A 17,183-nucleotide genomic window follows, 5' to 3' on the forward strand; every position below is an offset into this window, starting at 1 on the left:
GGTAAAACTGACTCTCTTTCATCCAATTATAACTTTTTTTCAAACTTTGTTATATAGTATTCTATATTTCAACCATAATTTTTATATTATAAGTCACGAAAATATAAATATAAAAACTATTCATAAACCTTCTTAAAATTGCAACAATCCGTTAACTAGAAATTAAAAAAACCCTTAGAATATGATTTAAAAAATCAAAAACAAAATATATTATTTTTAACCGTAAAAAGAATAATATTTTTTTTTTAAAAATTCATCCATATTTTTAATGTGTGCGATATGCATAAGTTATTATCTAATATTTTAAAAAGTTAAGCAGTCTTTTTTCTATTTTTATTTTTTAGAATATATGTTTGTTACATCAAATCTATCTATTCACTCATATTGGTTTTCTCTTATATAAAAATTAAATAGCTATGTTTTTCTAATATTAATTTTATTAAATTTTAATATCAGAATATGTATATATTAAAAATTTATAAATAATAGAGTTTACGTGTTATAATATTTTCTATTTGATTTAAAATATTTTTATCTATTATAAATTTTTCTAAAAATATATTACTTTCTATATAAATTTATATTTTAATTAATTAAATAATAATTATAAAATATCAGCTAAAAATCTAAAACCCATGAATTTAAAAAAAAATCTATATAAATATATGAATTTCTAAATAAATATACAAATTTTATAAGAATTGATATATTTTCACAATTTTTTTATTTCGAATTTTTTTGAAAGTGGTGAGATAATGGGATTATACTTTTATTTAGAAGAGTTATGAATAACTTTGTTATTTATATTTTTATGGATTATAATATAAAACCAAATGTTGGAATTTGAAACATCATAATAATGTTTAGAGAAATTTTATAACTCGATGACAGAGTCACTTTTGAATCAGCAAATATTGAATTGTAAATTTTTAATCTTTGTAATCAAAGAAACACACAATAATAAATTATTAATATTAGATTTGAAATAAATACATATTTTTAGAATCATAACATTTGTATTTACTTATATATAAATCATAACATCTACATCAAACCTAATATCCGGAAAAAAAAATATTTAACACATGATCAAATTCTTTAATATACTGAAAAAATTATTAACTCTATATAATCAAAGCCAACCCTAACAAGTACGACAAATTTGATCACTGTCTTCACTATATGCATTCCAAATAGTATTACTTACTAAAAAATCTTTAGTCTCGTAGTTGCATTAATTTGCATAATGATTATAGGATATTTGAATTTGTACAATCAATGAGTCGATCATATATCCTATGGCTTCTCTCCCGATACCCTTCAATGAATGTACGTCGCTTCTCTATGATTTTTTTTCAACGACTCTAATTAAATACTCGAATCTTTCGTTTTTGTTACGGTTCATACCGAAATAGATTATGATTCATTTGTAAAACATAGCCTCAAAGGTTACCATTATTCTTATAATTCTTATAAAAATTTGATATCTTCGAATTTTTATATCATAATAATATCAATGAAATGTTGTTGATTGATACGTTCTGAAAGATACAAGTATCGTTAGAAAGATTGTGTACTTATTTCGAGATGAGTTTGACATTGCGGTGAATGAGAAAATAACAACGTGACTTATAATTTATAATTTACATGAGAATGAGATCGTCGAAAAACTTATTGAATAGAATCATTCTTTTATTACTCTTGCAATTTTTTATTTTTTTATTTTTTGAAGAAGAGGATGAGAAAAAGTTTTGTATGTGAGAAACAAATAAAGTCTTATATCTTATTATTTGTAGAGAGAATCTATATCCATCTTTAAAAATATATGTTTTATATATTAAACTTCAAATAATATCAAAGATAAGTATATTTATAAAACAGTAAATATCAAAGATGGAGGAGATGATCATAAAAAATGGACGTAATTAAAGAAATAATTGAAGAAATAATTGGAAGTTGGAACATCACTAAATGTAATTTATACACTTTACATGATAAAAGCAGTAATGTTATGTGTATGACACGTGTCGCATGAGAGCCTACAACATAGTGTAACTTCCATGGACTTGCATGTACATGATAAAACCCTAAGGATGCACAAAATGAACCGTTGCTCAGCTCAAAAGAGAGACACAAAATCGTCTGTAACGGCTACTTCTCAAAAAAGATTTCTTCCCCGTAGAAAGAGTGAAGAGCTTCATAGACAAATCTCTCTCTCTCTCTCTCTCTCTCTCTCTCTCTCTCTCAATTTGAAAATCCCGAACGAACATCGATTTTCTGAGTCGTCTTCACTAGTCTTAATCGATCTGTTACTGTGTAATTCCGAATCTTCTGAGGATATGAACAAGTTCGCCTCCGCCATGGATCTCGGCTGCCTGGATTTGGGATGCATCTCAGTCTCCGACAAGTTCAGCGGCGGAGAAGCTGTTGATTCTCGGCGCAAAGATGCCGATCCTGTAGAATTTGCAGTTTCGAAATCAGGACAGGTACGTCATCTGATTTTTATCCCGATGCTGGGCCATTTTGTTTTGGGTTGATGTTCGGAATCACATTTTCTATGTTCTTCTTCAATTTTGTGCGATTTCAGTGTGCATTTCCTACGCTCGATTTTTGGCGGTTTTTTGATGTTTTGAAATTCGTGAGTACGATCGTTTAGGGTTTAGTTTCGGTCCGAATTCGTGAAATTGATGATGGAAAATATGGAGATATGAGTGAAAATACGTAATAATGATCTGTTTGACTAAGTTTATTGCTCTTAAGGAGGAAGAGAATGTACGTGCTCTGCATTAGAGTTCTGATCCCTTGCGTTGGATATATCAGTCGATTTACACGATCACTAGTTCATGTTTGGCTCCGTGAGTTCTGGTCATAGTAACTGATGTTACTGATCTATTTCAGTCATATATCATTTCCAGTGACATTATGAGAGAATTTGATCAGATTGTTGGAATGCTTTCTGGTTTGCGTGTTAATGACTGCAATTCACATATTCGAGTTGAAGATCTTGTAACTTCTCGTATGGATCATCAGTTGGACTGTTAATTAAGCCACTATATGGCCAGCAAGTTCACCCTTGTGTTTGCTTCAGATCATGTCGTACCTAATTGTTGATCTGTATTCTAGATGGCTATTTGGGGTCTCTCCGATTATCTATTTGAATCTCATTGAGCTGTGCAAAATTCCTTGTGCTTTTTCGCTGACCATGTCTGAACATTTCGTTTCTTCCGAAAAAATGCAGCGTAGGTCACCAAAGCAGACATCAGCTCTCCGCAAATCACAGTCAAAGAAGCCATCTCAACGTAAAACCTCTCCTGTTGGCTGGTTCCCTCGGAAAAAGGTGGACTCATACCTGGATAGGAAGATAAAGAAGCTACAGGTTTGTTACACAGTTACTGATATCTTCACTGATTGGTAACACTTTGACAGTTCTCGGATCCTAAAACTGTTGTATGTGTTTCAGGAGGTAGATGGCATGAACCAGACTCTTGACGAGACTCTTGGTGACTCGAATCCACACTACTGCCGAATTGTAAGAGAACAAATGGCTGTGAGAGAGGCTGCCTGCAAGGCCATGGAGGCCCGTAAGGCTGCATTGGTTGAAGCATCTTGGTGTCGAATTCTTCGAGCTGCAAGGTACGTGATTCATCATTTTCGTATACCGCAAAATTCACAGTATCTCTTATTGCCATTTCCCGTAACAAAAGTTGCTTTCTGGTTGACAGGATCCCATGTAAAGAAGCAGAAACTCTGATGTCAAACACGGAAAAGGCTGCAGCCGAAGCTTTTGAAGCAGCATCTGCAATGGGAGTGATAATGTATGATAAACCGAATAGCTCAAGGAAACGGTGTCAGATCGAAACCTCATCAGGACACGGAGGAGGATCTCCTACCCATACTGTCACGGCATCTTTCGAGACAGCATTTGATGTAGATAAAGAAGTGGCTGCTGCTGTCAAAGCAGCATTTGCTAGGCTTGCAAACCGTCCCTCATTCAGCAAAGATGAGTTTAAGGAGCTTCTTAAGAAAATCAGCGAGAACCCTGATGTGCATGAAAATCACGAAATATCCGAGGTCTCTTCAGAATGTGAAACCGAGTCTGATTTTGAACCTGACACTCTACATAAGAGTGGCGAAGCAGAGGCCGAATGCCAAAAGACGTCATCATCATATCTTGAGATGAGACAGTTAAAAGCCAAGAGGAGACAATCCTTTGGGAAGCTTAACAGGGAGAAGCTAGTAGATATGATGTTTGAAAGGCTTCGAGGCTTACATGAAGATGAACTTTCGTCTCTCGCCACTATAGTAGCAACTTGTGGTTTAAATGCGGCCTTAGCTGAAGTTGGACACCTAAGGCTTCAAAATCTAAACCCTGAAACTTCTGTCTCGGCTCATGAACTTTTGGGTAAGATGTCTTCTACAGATAGGGGATCGAGCAGAGATTCCAATTTTGAGTCCTTCATGGAGGGGAAAACTCCGAAGAAACCAAGTGAGTCGGAGATCCCTAGTTTGGAAAAGTTCCTAGTCAAGCGTATGACAAAACTTGAAAAAGTGGTTCATCAAGCTAAGATGATGGCTGCAATGGATGCAGCGCCTAAGGAAGACAAAAATCCAGTTAATGAAGCCCGACCCGAGCCAGAGGTACCGAGTTTGGATAAAGTTTTAGTGAAGCACATGACAAAACTCGAAAGAGAAGTGTTTGAAGCCAAGATTGCGTCCAAAGATGTAAAAGGCAATCCTGACAAAGTTGCTTCACACGAGAATATTCCAGATTTGGGAAGTGTTCTTGTGAAAAACTCTTCGAGGTTTGAGCGGGAGATTGCAGAGGCCAAAAAGAATGCAGGAACAAATTTCGGGGAATACCGAAAGATCTCTAGCAGAAATCATCTACCTTCATCAGAACCTGTACCTGACTTGGAAAGTCTACTAGTAAAGAAGCACTGTTCAAGACTGGAGAAGGAAATCGAAGAAACTAAAAAGAACTCCGGGAAAATGTACGAAAACATCAAGAAGCCAGTGAAATGTAGAACTGAAGCAGCAGAACCTGAAGTTCTTCCTAGCCTGGAAAATATTGTGGTAAAACACGTCTCGAAGCTAGAGAAAGAGGTCCAAGAAGCAAAGAAAAAAAGCAAAGCAGATCTCGAATCGAGAAACTCGAGAAAGATGGGCGGAGAATCGGGAAAAGAAAACGTGGACTCAAACAACGACATCAGCAGAAGGTCTGAGACAGAGGATACGAAAAGCGAAAGTCCGGTTCACAGGTTGGAAAGAGAAAGAATGATGAAAACGCTCGATGAATCGAGGACAAACTATGGAAACAGGAGAAACAAAGCAGCGAAAAACGAGACGGAACTCGAGAGCTTGGACAAAGTTTTGGTGAAACATGTCTCACGGCTTGAGAAGGAGAAAATGAGGTTCCTCCACCAAGCAGATGAAAGAGTCATCCAATATAAAAAGGAAGAGGAGAAGAAGGAAACAACGACAAATAAGGAAGGAAGCTTGGATCAGATACTACTGACCAAACAGCATAAGACGAGACTCGATAGAGAGAAGATAGCAGCAGCAGCAGCAGCAGAGACGGAGCAATCGGGAGAGCAGACGAAGCAATGGCTGACGAGACGACAAGCCAGAGACCGGGAAATGCAAGAAGCTTGGGGTGGCTTAGACCTCGGGAACTCTATCCGTCCACGTCTCTCGAAACTTGAAAGAGAAAAGGTACGCAACTCTATCCGTTCTAGACCAGACCCATATGGCACGATCTGGTCCGTGACTAGCGGAGCCAATATGAGCCGCGGACCAGTTGGCGAACTGAATGATATATTTGCCATATTATCTCTCACCTGTTCTTATTTTTTTCCCCTCACTAGGCTGCTTGGATTAAAGCCGAGGAAGAAGAGCGGAGGAAAGCAATGAATGGCATTTAGCATCTCCGACCGAGACCAGTATCCGACCACTATTCACTCTATATTGTCTATATGATGTCATTGCCTAGATGTCTTTTCTCCTTCACGAATGATAAAGGGATTTGACAAGAGACAAATTGGTTAAGGCTCTGGAAATTTAGAGAAATTATTAAAGTTGGTTAACAATTTAGGATGGCTTTTTATATCTGGTTTTGCTTTTTGTTCTTTCTTTAAAACGTATATTCGGATTTCCCGACCAAACTAGACAACGGTCTCCCACTTTTCTTTTCTTTTTTCCCTCACTCTCGGAACGGATTCTTGTCTCGTTATTTCCTTCTGAGAGAAAAAAAAAATGTCTGAAAATCCATGGCAACCCCTTCTCCAAACCTTCGAGAAAATATCCATTTCCTTGCAAACCCATCTCTCGAATTTCATTGGAATCAACAAAACTCGTCGTTCATCGCCCGCAGTCCATAGCCCTGTCATCTCCATCGAATCTCCATTACCAAACTCATCTTCCACTTCGAATTCTGCGCAGCTCCCGATCAAGGTACGACCCTTTTTTTTCCCAATCTTCTCGTCTCAAATCAGCTCTGTTTTTGTATTATCGATCTTCTTCTCGTCGCGAACACCAACTGTTCGATAGAATTCCCGAAAGACTTGTCCTTTACGTATTCTGGGTCCCAAGGGTTTTCTCCAGAAGCTTTCGTTTACTTCGGTTGTAGTGAAATCGGCTCTGTGGTTGTGGGTCTCTTTATTTGACTGATTTGGAAAGAAAAAACAAACTTGTGGGATAAACTAGGACGAGTGTTCTTCTTGCTCGACATGTGTTTGATAAAATTCTGGAGTCTAATTGGTTTTTTTACCCTTTCCATTTGATTTTCTCCTTTCCAGTTTCGCTCTTTGTTTCGATACAGAATATGTGGATGCGAAATGAGATAAAGAAGCAAAATTTGACATTTTACTTGCTACAGTAGATTAGCCAATGTAGATTATCTGTCATGATCTGATGATTTGTATATACATTTGATCCTGATTGAGTTGCATCGTGCATCAAGTTTCAGTAGTTTACCATGACGATTCTCCATGTCTGTGCAGTAGAGTGAGTTCATTGAATAACACCGTACTTATGTATGATTCGATACCGATCATAACCTTCATTGAAAATGGCCGTTGTTCATCAGGAAAAATCTACGGGTCCTGTGACCAAAGAAGAGCTTGGGAGAGCTACTTGGACGTTTCTGCACACTCTTGCCGCACAGGTTTGAGTTTGCAGTTTACTCAGTCGTCTAATGTTTCGTATAGTTGCGGAACTTTTTGTTCAACTCCTCGCATGTAACAGTTAGCTGTCTTTGAAGTTAACGGACCCGGTAATGTTTTCTTTAACTTGGATGATGCTTTTCAGTACCCAGAAAAACCGACGAGACAACAGAAGAAGGACGTGAAAGAGCTGGTATATTACTTACCCGCCCTAGTATACGTCTGTATAATTTCTTACAATTATGTATTGAGAAAAGTTGTTAGTTGACCGATTCTTTATTGTTGTTAGAAAACCTTTGCATATAATTTCGACCTGTGTTTCTTAGGGCTAAAGGACCATGAGAATAGTGTTTGTCATGAGATATTGTTTTACATTTTTGTGATTAAGATTTTACAAAGGTCTGAATTTAGTGTTCAAAACGTTCAGAAGGAAATTGGCATCAGCAAGAATGGGTCAGAAGTCGTTCCAACGAATTCGTGATCTTAAGTTCCTAACGACTCCTAGAAGCTACAAATTCTCCATTCAAAAGGGTCTAAAGATTAGTTGTAGGTCGTTGAAATTCTCAAAGGCTTAACCTTTCCCGATCAATGATTCTCGAGGAAGCAGATGATGACACTTTTAACCTCCTTCAAAAACCTTGGTACCCATGTTCTTCCCCTTTAGCTAATACCGCACTTTTTGTTTCTTCCAGATGGCGATATTATCTCGAATGTATCCTTGCAGGGAATGTGCCGATCATTTCAAAGAAATTCTCAGGTACTATCTTCTTGTTTTCGGGAATCTTGTAGTCGGGTCAGTCATATCGTTGTTGGTTTCTAGGATCGAGAAGGACTTGGGACACGCTTTCCTTTAAACGACTGTGAACCAAAAATATGAACGTTTCATCATTTATGAATTGAGCGATGTATTTATTAATGGATCCGTGCTTTTATGTCACTCATCCTCCATTGGTTTGGTTCGTGGCAGAGCAAATCCTGTGCAAGCCGGATCTCAGGAAGAGTTCTCGCAATGGCTCTGCCATGTCCACAACACTGTAAATAGAAGGTAATTCATCACCTTAAGCCCGAAAAAAAAGAGAGAAGCAATGCCATAAGAGTTGTTTGGTTCCATATTATCACTAGGCTGCTCATTCATGCATATATCTCCAATGTCCCTTGACGAAATTCATGTTCGGGTTTCTTACTGTTACCGTGAATAGTAAATTACAAACCGATAAATACAAACTCCTTATTTGTATAAACCTGTTAGGACGATAATATCTAATAAAATGGTATTAAAATCAAATAGTAAAAAAATGTTTTTATCCAAAAATCCTCTATAAACACGAAATTTATGTGTTACAATGTCTTATACAACAATCTTCTAGTGAACGAAAGAGATATATAGAGATTACAAAATATTAAAACTCAGAATATTTTTTAGACGTAAAAATTGGAAGATTTTGAGATATATTACTCGTTTTGAACATTGTTCATGTATTGCAGTTTGGGGAAATTGGTGTTCCCATGCGAGAGAGTGGATGCAAGATGGGGCAAGCTGGATTGCGAGCAACGTTCCTGTGATCTCCAAGGAAGTTCATTTCACATTTAAATATACATTTTCTTGATTTCACAATCCATTTACTCTGCATTTTTTTTTTTTGTTCTAAACAATTTCAAAATGACATGCGATGTATTTCCCCAAAGAATATGGTGATGCGTTAAACCAAAATGGCCATAGCAAGCAAATATAAGACTCACTTCAGTTACAAAAAAAAAAAAAAATTGAAACGAAATGTAATTCGGCGTATCCATATCCGCCCTGCTTATGACCGACCCAATTTTCTCTAGTATCCAAACCGGGGGTTTGGTATAATCTTCACTTGTCCCAAATTAAATGGTAAGAACCGGTTCCGGTTAACCTAACCAAGAGCGGATTAGGGTTTTCTTCTTCTCCCTCGAATCTCCTAATATAAATACTGGCAGTTTTTTTTACTATTGTCTCCTCTACAGACTAAGCTCTGCAAAATCTAGGGTTTTTTCCTGCTATTGCAGATTCATCAGAGAAGCAACGAAGTCGCACAGGATGGGTCACAGCAACGTTTGGAATTCTCACCCCAAGAAGTACGGTCCTGGATCTCGCACCTGGTAAGAGTTTTCCTCGTTTTCTCCCGATTTTTTTGTGATTGTCTCTTTTGAATTACGCTTTATTTTTCCTGAAAGTCTCCGATTTTTCGTTTCTCCCTGAATTGGGTTTGGTGGCTCGATGAATCTGCGGATGCCTATTGATCCTGGAATTGTGTTAATCAGCTATAGCGACTATCGTATCCTTGCGAGGAGCTTGTAGAACGATCGAGATTATTGAGTGTATTTGACATTTTTGTAGTGCTTTTGTAGAGATTCGTGTTCTTCTTCATTCAGAATTCTTTGATTTTCCTTCGCCTTTTGGTTCTCACGTTTCAGTTCGTGATCGTGAATGTTCCCATTCCAAACATGGTTTTTTTAGAATAGGTTTTGGTGGTTCTTTGAATCTGTGTTTATCAATTGAGCATGCCTGTAAATTTAGGTTTTGGGTTAATCGGCTCTGGCGACTGTTGTAATCTTTCGAAGACCTTTCAGAACTATGAGATCATTCAATTGCAGTTGATGATTAGTTCGATGTTTAGGTTCCGGACAGTCTACATCTTTCGATTCTCGTTTTTATCACCGGAACTATATAATCTAAGACTTTCCGAAGACATTTAATTGTCATCTTATCCAAGAATGCAAATTCCACCATCTTTTATATACTTTTTTATCTGGATTTGTCGATGTTTCTGCGATCTTTATGAACATAAGCTTGTGTTTTTTCATCGGTTTCGTATCAAGAACTGAGAATCATGTCACTATTTTTCGGGTTGAGACTCATACCACCGGTATGGGATCAAAGGTCGATCGAGACTCATGTTACTATTTTTCATCTGGATTTGCGATTTGTGATGAATACAAAGCTTGTGTTTTTCCGCTGGTTTCGTATTAAGAATCGAGACTGATGCTACCGTTTTCTGGATCGACAGCCGTGTGTGCGGAAACTCCCATGGACTCATCAGGAAGTATGGATTGAACTGTTGCAGGCAGTGCTTCCGTAGCAATGCCAAGGAGATTGGCTTCATCAAGGTAAAAAGAACAAAAACCGGTCTTTGTTTCTGCAGTTTTCTGTGGTATTGTTTGTAGCATTTTCTAAGTCCTTTGGACTTTATATGGTTTTGCAGTACCGCTGAAGAACCATACCAGTACTTGATATCGAACGGGGCTCTTTTGTGTGATATGGAGAAGTAACGTCTTTCTTTTTTTCGAAACTTTTGGATCATATATTTCGGTTTCTGTTTTGGTTTGATTTGAGTTTTTGGATTAGGGCAGCTATGAAATCCTCGGTTCGGGAAATGGGTTCAGAGAATCAATGTACTTACTTTAAAGTTATGATTCAAAGAAGAGGATAAATTGCATATGAACACCTTTCAGAGTCATACAATGTAGTTTCTAGTGCCTATCAACTACGTATGGGTAAAATTATCCGATTTCCGGATATCTGAATTCATCCGTGGGTCGGGTATTTGATTGACCGGAGAGCAAGATTGGGTTTTAAAATTTTGGCATTTGGGTATCGAGTCACTTGGTATCCGAACCCTCTCTCTTCTAACTCTCGTTATTTGCTCGCCCTCTTCTTGGGTATGCCATCGTATTTGCCCTCGTCATCTCAACTTTGCGGTTAGAGATCTGCGGGTATTCGCTGATATCCGAGGTTTGGATACTCGATACAATTACTATTTGTATCGGGTTTTGAACTAAATAAAATTCGAGCGGTCCGGATTCGGAATTATCCAAATTGTTGACAGCCGGCATGGCTTGTGTCCATCTATACCCCGAAATTTTGTTACTGACACCACATACACATTGTTACACATTATATGTTCCAAGTTTTTTGAACTTACAATATATCAAAAATCCTCGTGCGTATTAATGTGTCGACCGATATACATATGTGTGTGTGTGTGAGAGAGAAATGGCATATGTAGTCCGTCCCAATGAAAAACGTGGGCTATTACTTTGGCCCACAATAAAGGAGCTGTTAACACGTTTATAAACTCTGCTCGAGTTTGAAAATGATTAGAAATATATAATATACGTTATAATATTTTGTGGCAATAAATGTATTTTAACGTCCCAATGAAAAACGGAAGACCCCTAGCTGCTACCATTCAGGCGCGCTGACTAGGTAAACCTCCGATTTGGGAACCGTCTTTGTATATGGATCATATAAACCCAGAAATTATCTCCCTCTCCAACAAGGAGGAATCGAACACTCAGTCTCAAAGTGGAGTTACTCTCTTTTTTTTTTGCTTATTGTTTGATATTTTGAACTTTGTTTAGAACACAGTTTAATACATTTTCGTATAAATTTTTTAATGAAAAAGTACCAATGCAAATACGTGGTAATTGACATAGTGTCATATTAAAAATGATATGGAACAATCATCTGACCCAAATCGGTTATGAAATATGAAAACGGGGTTTTAGAAAAATTTTAAGCTAAGGAAACAGATAATGGTATTGACTAATAATTATTATAATATATCACCGGCAACACATTTTGCTCATGCTTAATTTTGTTCTTAGATTTTTTTTCCTCTTGAATTATTTTAGTTATATTATCTTACAATTCATTTTCCATTACTTTGAATCTTCACTTCTAAGAAACTCAAAACCAAAGTAGAGGTTTAAAATCACATTTCATTATGGACAAATGCAATTAGCAAATACTTTGTCGAACGTTTATATTTCCATTTTGATTTTTATTTTAATATACACAATCAAATCAAATTAAGTTGAATAACATCTGCTCCTTCAATAACTGAATTCAATTCAAAAACTTATCATAATTAATTTTTAGATCAAATTAACCTAATCCAAATTGAGCCCAATACAATATCAAAATAATCAAAATTTTGAAATTAAAAAATTCTTTAGAAAATGGTTATTCTATTGATAAAATGAATATCCAAAACGAACCAAACACGACATAAAACCGAATACATATATGTACATTTTTTTGTAAAATTATATTAAATCCAAATAAAAAATAATCCCAACAAAACCGAATCTAAACTCAAAATACCACTTGTAATAAGAAATATCAATTTTCAGTGAGGTTTATGGTTTCTTTGTCTTTAACTTTACTAGTGAGAGAGAGTATATATTTTATATCATAATTATGAAACTTAATCTCGATTAAAATTTTGATTAGATTAAAAGAATGATTGCAATTGTGATTATGGTTAAACAAAGTAGCAGAAATGGAGCAGGGTGAGCAACTCTGAGGTGGAGGGATCGACTCCCAACATCGTTCTTCCTTACCCTTGACCTGCTCGCCTGTCAGCCTGTCATAATGTGCTGATTTACATCCCACGCGTGTGTCGCAGGCTCGTGCGTCGTGGGCTTGGGTTTGACCCGCAGGCGCCTAAGCCCAACTACGGCCCGAGCGTTAGGCGCGCCTGGTGGTCAGGTCCGGCGGACTGAGGTCCATGGGGACTGTTAGGCGCGGGTGGTAGCCAGTTCGTCTCCGTTTGTAAGGGTATGTAGTCACGGGGTTCCCAATGTTATAAAAAAAAAAAAGTAGCAGAAATGGTGAAGCCCAAAGAAAACAATTAATGATTCTGATTCTCCAACAGATTTAGTTTACTTGCAACGTCAAAGCAAAATTGGTTTGGAAACAACCCAAATTCCTGTGTTTAAATGTCTAAATTTCTATGTACAAAAGAATTAAGACATTGATATAAATTAAAACTATATATTTAAATTTATCGAATATAAAAAATAAAACTAGATGTTAAAAATGCATGCCCGCATATTTTATGTCTTAAGATATGTGAGATTCAAATCATAATTCACTATTTGTTGGTTGAAATGATATTATTTAGAATAATAACGAACCAAATTAAAATATTTCAATTTGTAAAAAAATAATTATCTAAAAATTCGAATATTAAGGAAATATGTTACTTTCTTATACACGTATCTAAAAATAAAGGATTACGTATTTATATAAAAATAATTGCATCTCGTATTGGAGGGCAAAAAAAAGAGGTCCCATGATAGCTTTCGAAGTGTGAAGGGTTGGGTTTAAGTGTAAAGGAGATGCAAAGCGGAAAAGCATTTCTCGTGGAAAATTAATATTTTAATTACTTCCAAAGTATACTAACCATAAAATGAACATAAAAAATATATTGTTTATTTTAAAATTATGTTTAAATATAATTAGTCAACAATATTAATATAACGAGTGTGTTTGAAGTCACATGGTTGCAGGCCCTCATCTTAACAAACTCCATCTTATTGGTTTTGTAATAATAGAAAAAGAACTATGATCAACTAATCCCCAATGTGGTTATGAAATAAGACGAAAAGAAAAAAAAAACAGACAATGTTACGTATATAATGTTTATAATGTAATATAATATAGCATTATTATCGAGTTAAAAGTATGTATTTATCATTTTAAAATTTCTAGTAAATAGATTTAATTTCTAAAGTTTAATTCTCAATCAAAACTTCTATATCTAATCATAATTAGAAGCATATTTAAAACTTTAAGACATGATATAGTTGAAAAGATAATATTTAATTATAAAAATACAGTATCATTATAAATGTTAAAATTTTAAACCCTACTACTATTAATATTTAATTCATGTATATAAAATAAATTTAAAAATAAAAATAAGAGATAGAATTATATATTAAATAAGAATTATAAATATTTAAATAGAATGGAAAATTGAAACTTTTTTTATGAAATTAAAAGAATAAAAATAGTAAAAATTATGACGAATAAAAATGGCAACCATATTACCTGTAATCTTCAAAATTTCACATACTATTGGTATGATGAAATTCTATTTCTTTGGTTATGCAATACGATAGTGCACAAATCATGTGATCTAAAAAACTAATTAAAAATGGGTTGTTGCTTTTTTGTTAGTGTAATGAAGTTGTCAAAGTAGTTACAAGAGGAAATGCCACAAAGGCTTTTTGATTAATAGTAATTTAAAATCACAATTATTTAAGTAAATGTTGGGGTTGTGATGTCATCTCCACACCTTATTTTATATGTTTTTATTTTTTTTTTGTTAGAGCATTCTACTTACTAATTTTAGAAGACAACTTACATATCTTTTTTCTTTCTTATCCTCAAAAGCATAGAAAATATACAAAAAAAAATGATATTTTTATTATATAATAAGTAAAACTTTATGTGAGCTTAAATATATAAATATTTATTTCAATAGATAATAGATTTTATCATCTAAATTCAAATATAAAAGTTGGAATACTAACAAAAATAGAATAATAAATATGTACGGTGCTGTTCATATGTAAATATTTGTTAAACTAAACGTATGCGGTGTGTGTGTATATATATATATATTCGTAAATAAAAGATATGGTAATGAGGTAGATGTTGATATATATATATATATACACACATGTATATATTAAAATGTGTTATTAATTTATTTAAATCATAAGAATTTATTGATTTTGCATATTAGCGGAGTATTGATAGATTCGCGTACGCTGTCGTCAGACTGTCGACCGATGTGGGATAGAAAATAAGGAAACATATTTTAAAAAAATATAATGGTATCTGAATCTCAACTATATATTAATATTGGAATACACAGCAATAAGTAGTAGTTTCTTTCTCTTTATCTACAAATTAATACTGAATAAAATTAATTGTGACGAATTATGATGACGACTAGTTGATTTGCCTTACATTTTAATTGTCATTTTCTTTTATTATTATTGCCTAAAATAGTTTGCCTTCTTTAATTTAATATGCACAATTATATATTTTAAAAATTATCTTTTAATGATGCACGAAGCTTTCAAAATTGATGAATAAATTGCATGGTTTAGGATATTTAACGTAAATATTTAGTCAGAAAATCACTAATGTTATAAACAAAGCTCTAAAACATGAAAATAATTACCAATAATTTTCCTTTATAAAAAAACATGGAAATAATTACATTAATAACATAAAATAAAATTATTATGTATGGATGGCGTCATGGTAGACAGTCTGTACATATCCTCAGAGTTTTAGGGGTTTGCCTGTAAAAGTACTTTTGGGAACCATTTTAATCTTATTATAAGATTTGATGAATATAACTAAAAAGAATGCAACGAAATTTATTTTGATTTCCAAACAAATTATTCAATACAATTAATGGGAAATCTTTAGAAAAAACAAATTTATGTTATATATATTTATTTATTAATCCGGGGATATATATATATATATATATATATATATATATATAAAGGTTAATAAATGCTTTGATTCAAAGCAAGTGACTTAAGGGACAAAAATATATTAGTAAGCAAAGATGTATGCTTCTAAAGCAAGAAAATTATGAGAACTAAAAGAGACATTGCATCTTTTATTTTGTTTAAGAACCTCTTAATACCACAAAACAAAATAGATCGAGTGGTGTTTCATTTACCTCGTTGACAATTTTTACTTTACTCTAATTGGATATGGATAATTAACTGCGGTTATTTTCGATTTTAATTTAGTTTTTTTATGTGTTTGCACGGTTTTGGATCTTTAAAAAAAATACCAAATCATTCGATTTTAGGTTTTTATTTGGTGCATGTTCAATTATTATTAAAAATGATTAGTTTCTTTTTATGGTTGTTTCAATGAGTTAGAATTCGGTAAATATGGTTATAAAAATTATATATAATCAGATTTAGAAGGAAAAAAAAGAAATATCTGAAATGATAAATGGTAAGCTATAATGTTAACTTTAAATTTCAGTGATTTATAATTACCAAAAAAATATCAAGGATTTTCTCAACGGTTAGTCATTGTGTCTCTTGATGTGTTAACGTTTTTCTATTATCAAGCTTTTTTGGAGCAAATTTCGTTATTAGACGCCGTTGATATGAAATAACATCGGGACTAATGGCCCACTAAACCATTTTCTAATAAACGTTATTTGTCAAAAACAATTTGGAAAGTTTAAAGGTATCTAATTGAACGTCGTTCAACCAAAAAAACATCTCGTGGTATATATATAAAAAATTTTATTGAAAAATACATTTCCATTTCACAAACTCCCAACAAAATACAGACGTTGTAATATATGAGGAAAAACACAATTAGGGTTTTGCACAAGTATGATAAATATATAAGACGCGCTTGAAGGTGATGACTTGTATGATTGCCTTTGCCTGTGGGTACTGTTTTTTAATTGAACCGTTTAGAATCGAAAAATACAGTATTTTTTTAAATTAAACTGTCTAAAATTTTTGAATGTTTTTTTTTTTAAATTAAACTTTTTGAAACCGAATCGAATTTTAAAAAATACGAAAAACGGAAATTTTCTTAGGAGACCTATTTTTTTTTTAATAAAATTGGAACCGAACCGAAACAAAAACGAAACCGAACTAAACCGAATATAATAAAATAACCGATTGATACATATTTTTGTAAAAACGAAAGAACCGAACCGAACTATTTGTAACGCCCGAAACTCGTATCCGCAATACGAGTTGCGCCACATGGACAAGTAAAATAAAAATCGCATTTCCAAAAATCCGCGGGAATTTAAAACTTTTATTTTTAGAGTTCAGCGGAAGAAAACATTCTTACATACATATACTGTACATTATTCCAGTTATAATTATACATACACAGTGGTAGTATCACATTATTACTGTAACAACCCGGTTTTCTTTTTTAAAAAAAAAAACTCAGAACGTCCGTTCTGGACGACCCAGAACGGACGGACCGCTCGCACAGACCAGAACGTCCGTTCCAGACTGCAGAACGGACGGACCAGACTGTCGGCAGCAGCCAAGCCGCGATTTCGTCTGGGTCCGACCCGAAAACGACGTTTACCCACCAATCTTCGACAATAATTCCGATTTTTCAACCCTAGGGCCCTATGGCTCAATCATTATCCGTCTGAGTCCGGAAATTCCGTCACAAAT

The 17,183-nt window shown here is 34.2% G+C and overlaps 3 protein-coding genes across 4 annotated transcripts; all 3 read left to right on the top strand.

The window, feature by feature from the left end:
• Window positions 1-2,161: 2,161 nt before the first annotated feature.
• LOC104825834 lies at window positions 2,162-6,103 on the top strand. 2 transcript variants are annotated; one of them, XM_010558220.2, is made up of 5 exons: window positions 2,162-2,486; window positions 3,239-3,376; window positions 3,461-3,633; window positions 3,723-5,712; window positions 5,865-6,103. In XM_010558220.2, exons 1-5 carry the CDS (start codon window positions 2,340-2,342, stop codon window positions 5,919-5,921), a joined length of 2,505 nt encoding a protein of 834 aa, XP_010556522.1. In that variant the 5' UTR covers window positions 2,162-2,339; the 3' UTR covers window positions 5,922-6,103. The 2 variants fall into 2 exon arrangements, with proteins under 2 accessions (XP_010556522.1, XP_010556523.1); XM_010558221.1 differs by lacking the exon at window positions 2,162-2,486 and having other exon boundaries at window positions 3,233-3,376.
• A 50-nt stretch (window positions 6,104-6,153) lies between these two features.
• Window positions 6,154-9,070, top strand: LOC104825832 (FAD-linked sulfhydryl oxidase ERV1). Its single transcript, XM_010558219.2, has 6 exons — window positions 6,154-6,450; window positions 7,085-7,162; window positions 7,306-7,353; window positions 7,853-7,917; window positions 8,128-8,205; window positions 8,646-9,070. The coding sequence occupies exons 1-6, from the start codon at window positions 6,253-6,255 to the stop codon at window positions 8,749-8,751; spliced, it is 573 nt and encodes a 190-aa protein (XP_010556521.1). The 5' UTR covers window positions 6,154-6,252; the 3' UTR covers window positions 8,752-9,070.
• A 71-nt stretch (window positions 9,071-9,141) lies between these two features.
• LOC109117199 (40S ribosomal protein S29) lies at window positions 9,142-10,645 on the top strand. Its single transcript, XM_019204024.1, has 3 exons — window positions 9,142-9,287; window positions 10,196-10,295; window positions 10,391-10,645. The coding sequence occupies exons 1-3, from the start codon at window positions 9,226-9,228 to the stop codon at window positions 10,397-10,399; spliced, it is 171 nt and encodes a 56-aa protein (XP_019059569.1). The 5' UTR covers window positions 9,142-9,225; the 3' UTR covers window positions 10,400-10,645.
• The last annotated feature ends 6,538 nt before the right edge of the window (window positions 10,646-17,183 follow it).

The sequence above is a fragment of the Tarenaya hassleriana genome, unplaced genomic scaffold (genome assembly GCF_000463585.1).
Source record: "Tarenaya hassleriana unplaced genomic scaffold, ASM46358v1 Cleome496, whole genome shotgun sequence".
NCBI lineage: Eukaryota > Viridiplantae > Streptophyta > Magnoliopsida > Brassicales > Cleomaceae > Tarenaya > Tarenaya hassleriana.

Excerpts from the sequence above, each read along its gene's own strand:
- LOC104825832 (XM_010558219.2), top strand. The coding sequence starts at position 6,253 with ATGTCTGAAAATCCATGGCAACCCCTTCTCCAAACCTTCGAGAAAATA. Across the intron at positions 7,163-7,305 it reads TGCACACTCTTGCCGCACAG|TACCCAGAAAAACCGACGAG; the intron begins GTTTGAGTTTGC and ends GATGCTTTTCAG. Across the intron at positions 7,354-7,852 it reads AGAAGGACGTGAAAGAGCTG|ATGGCGATATTATCTCGAAT; the intron begins GTATATTACTTA and ends TGTTTCTTCCAG.
- LOC109117199 (XM_019204024.1), top strand. The coding sequence starts at position 9,226 with ATGGGTCACAGCAACGTTTGGAATTCTCACCCCAAGAAGTACGGTCCT. Across the intron at positions 9,288-10,195 it reads GGTCCTGGATCTCGCACCTG|CCGTGTGTGCGGAAACTCCC; the intron begins GTAAGAGTTTTC and ends CTGGATCGACAG.
- LOC104825834 (XM_010558220.2), top strand. The coding sequence starts at position 2,340 with ATGAACAAGTTCGCCTCCGCCATGGATCTCGGCTGCCTGGATTTGGGA. Across the intron at positions 2,487-3,238 it reads CAGTTTCGAAATCAGGACAG|CGTAGGTCACCAAAGCAGAC; the intron begins GTACGTCATCTG and ends GAAAAAATGCAG. Across the intron at positions 3,634-3,722 it reads CGAATTCTTCGAGCTGCAAG|GATCCCATGTAAAGAAGCAG; the intron begins GTACGTGATTCA and ends TCTGGTTGACAG.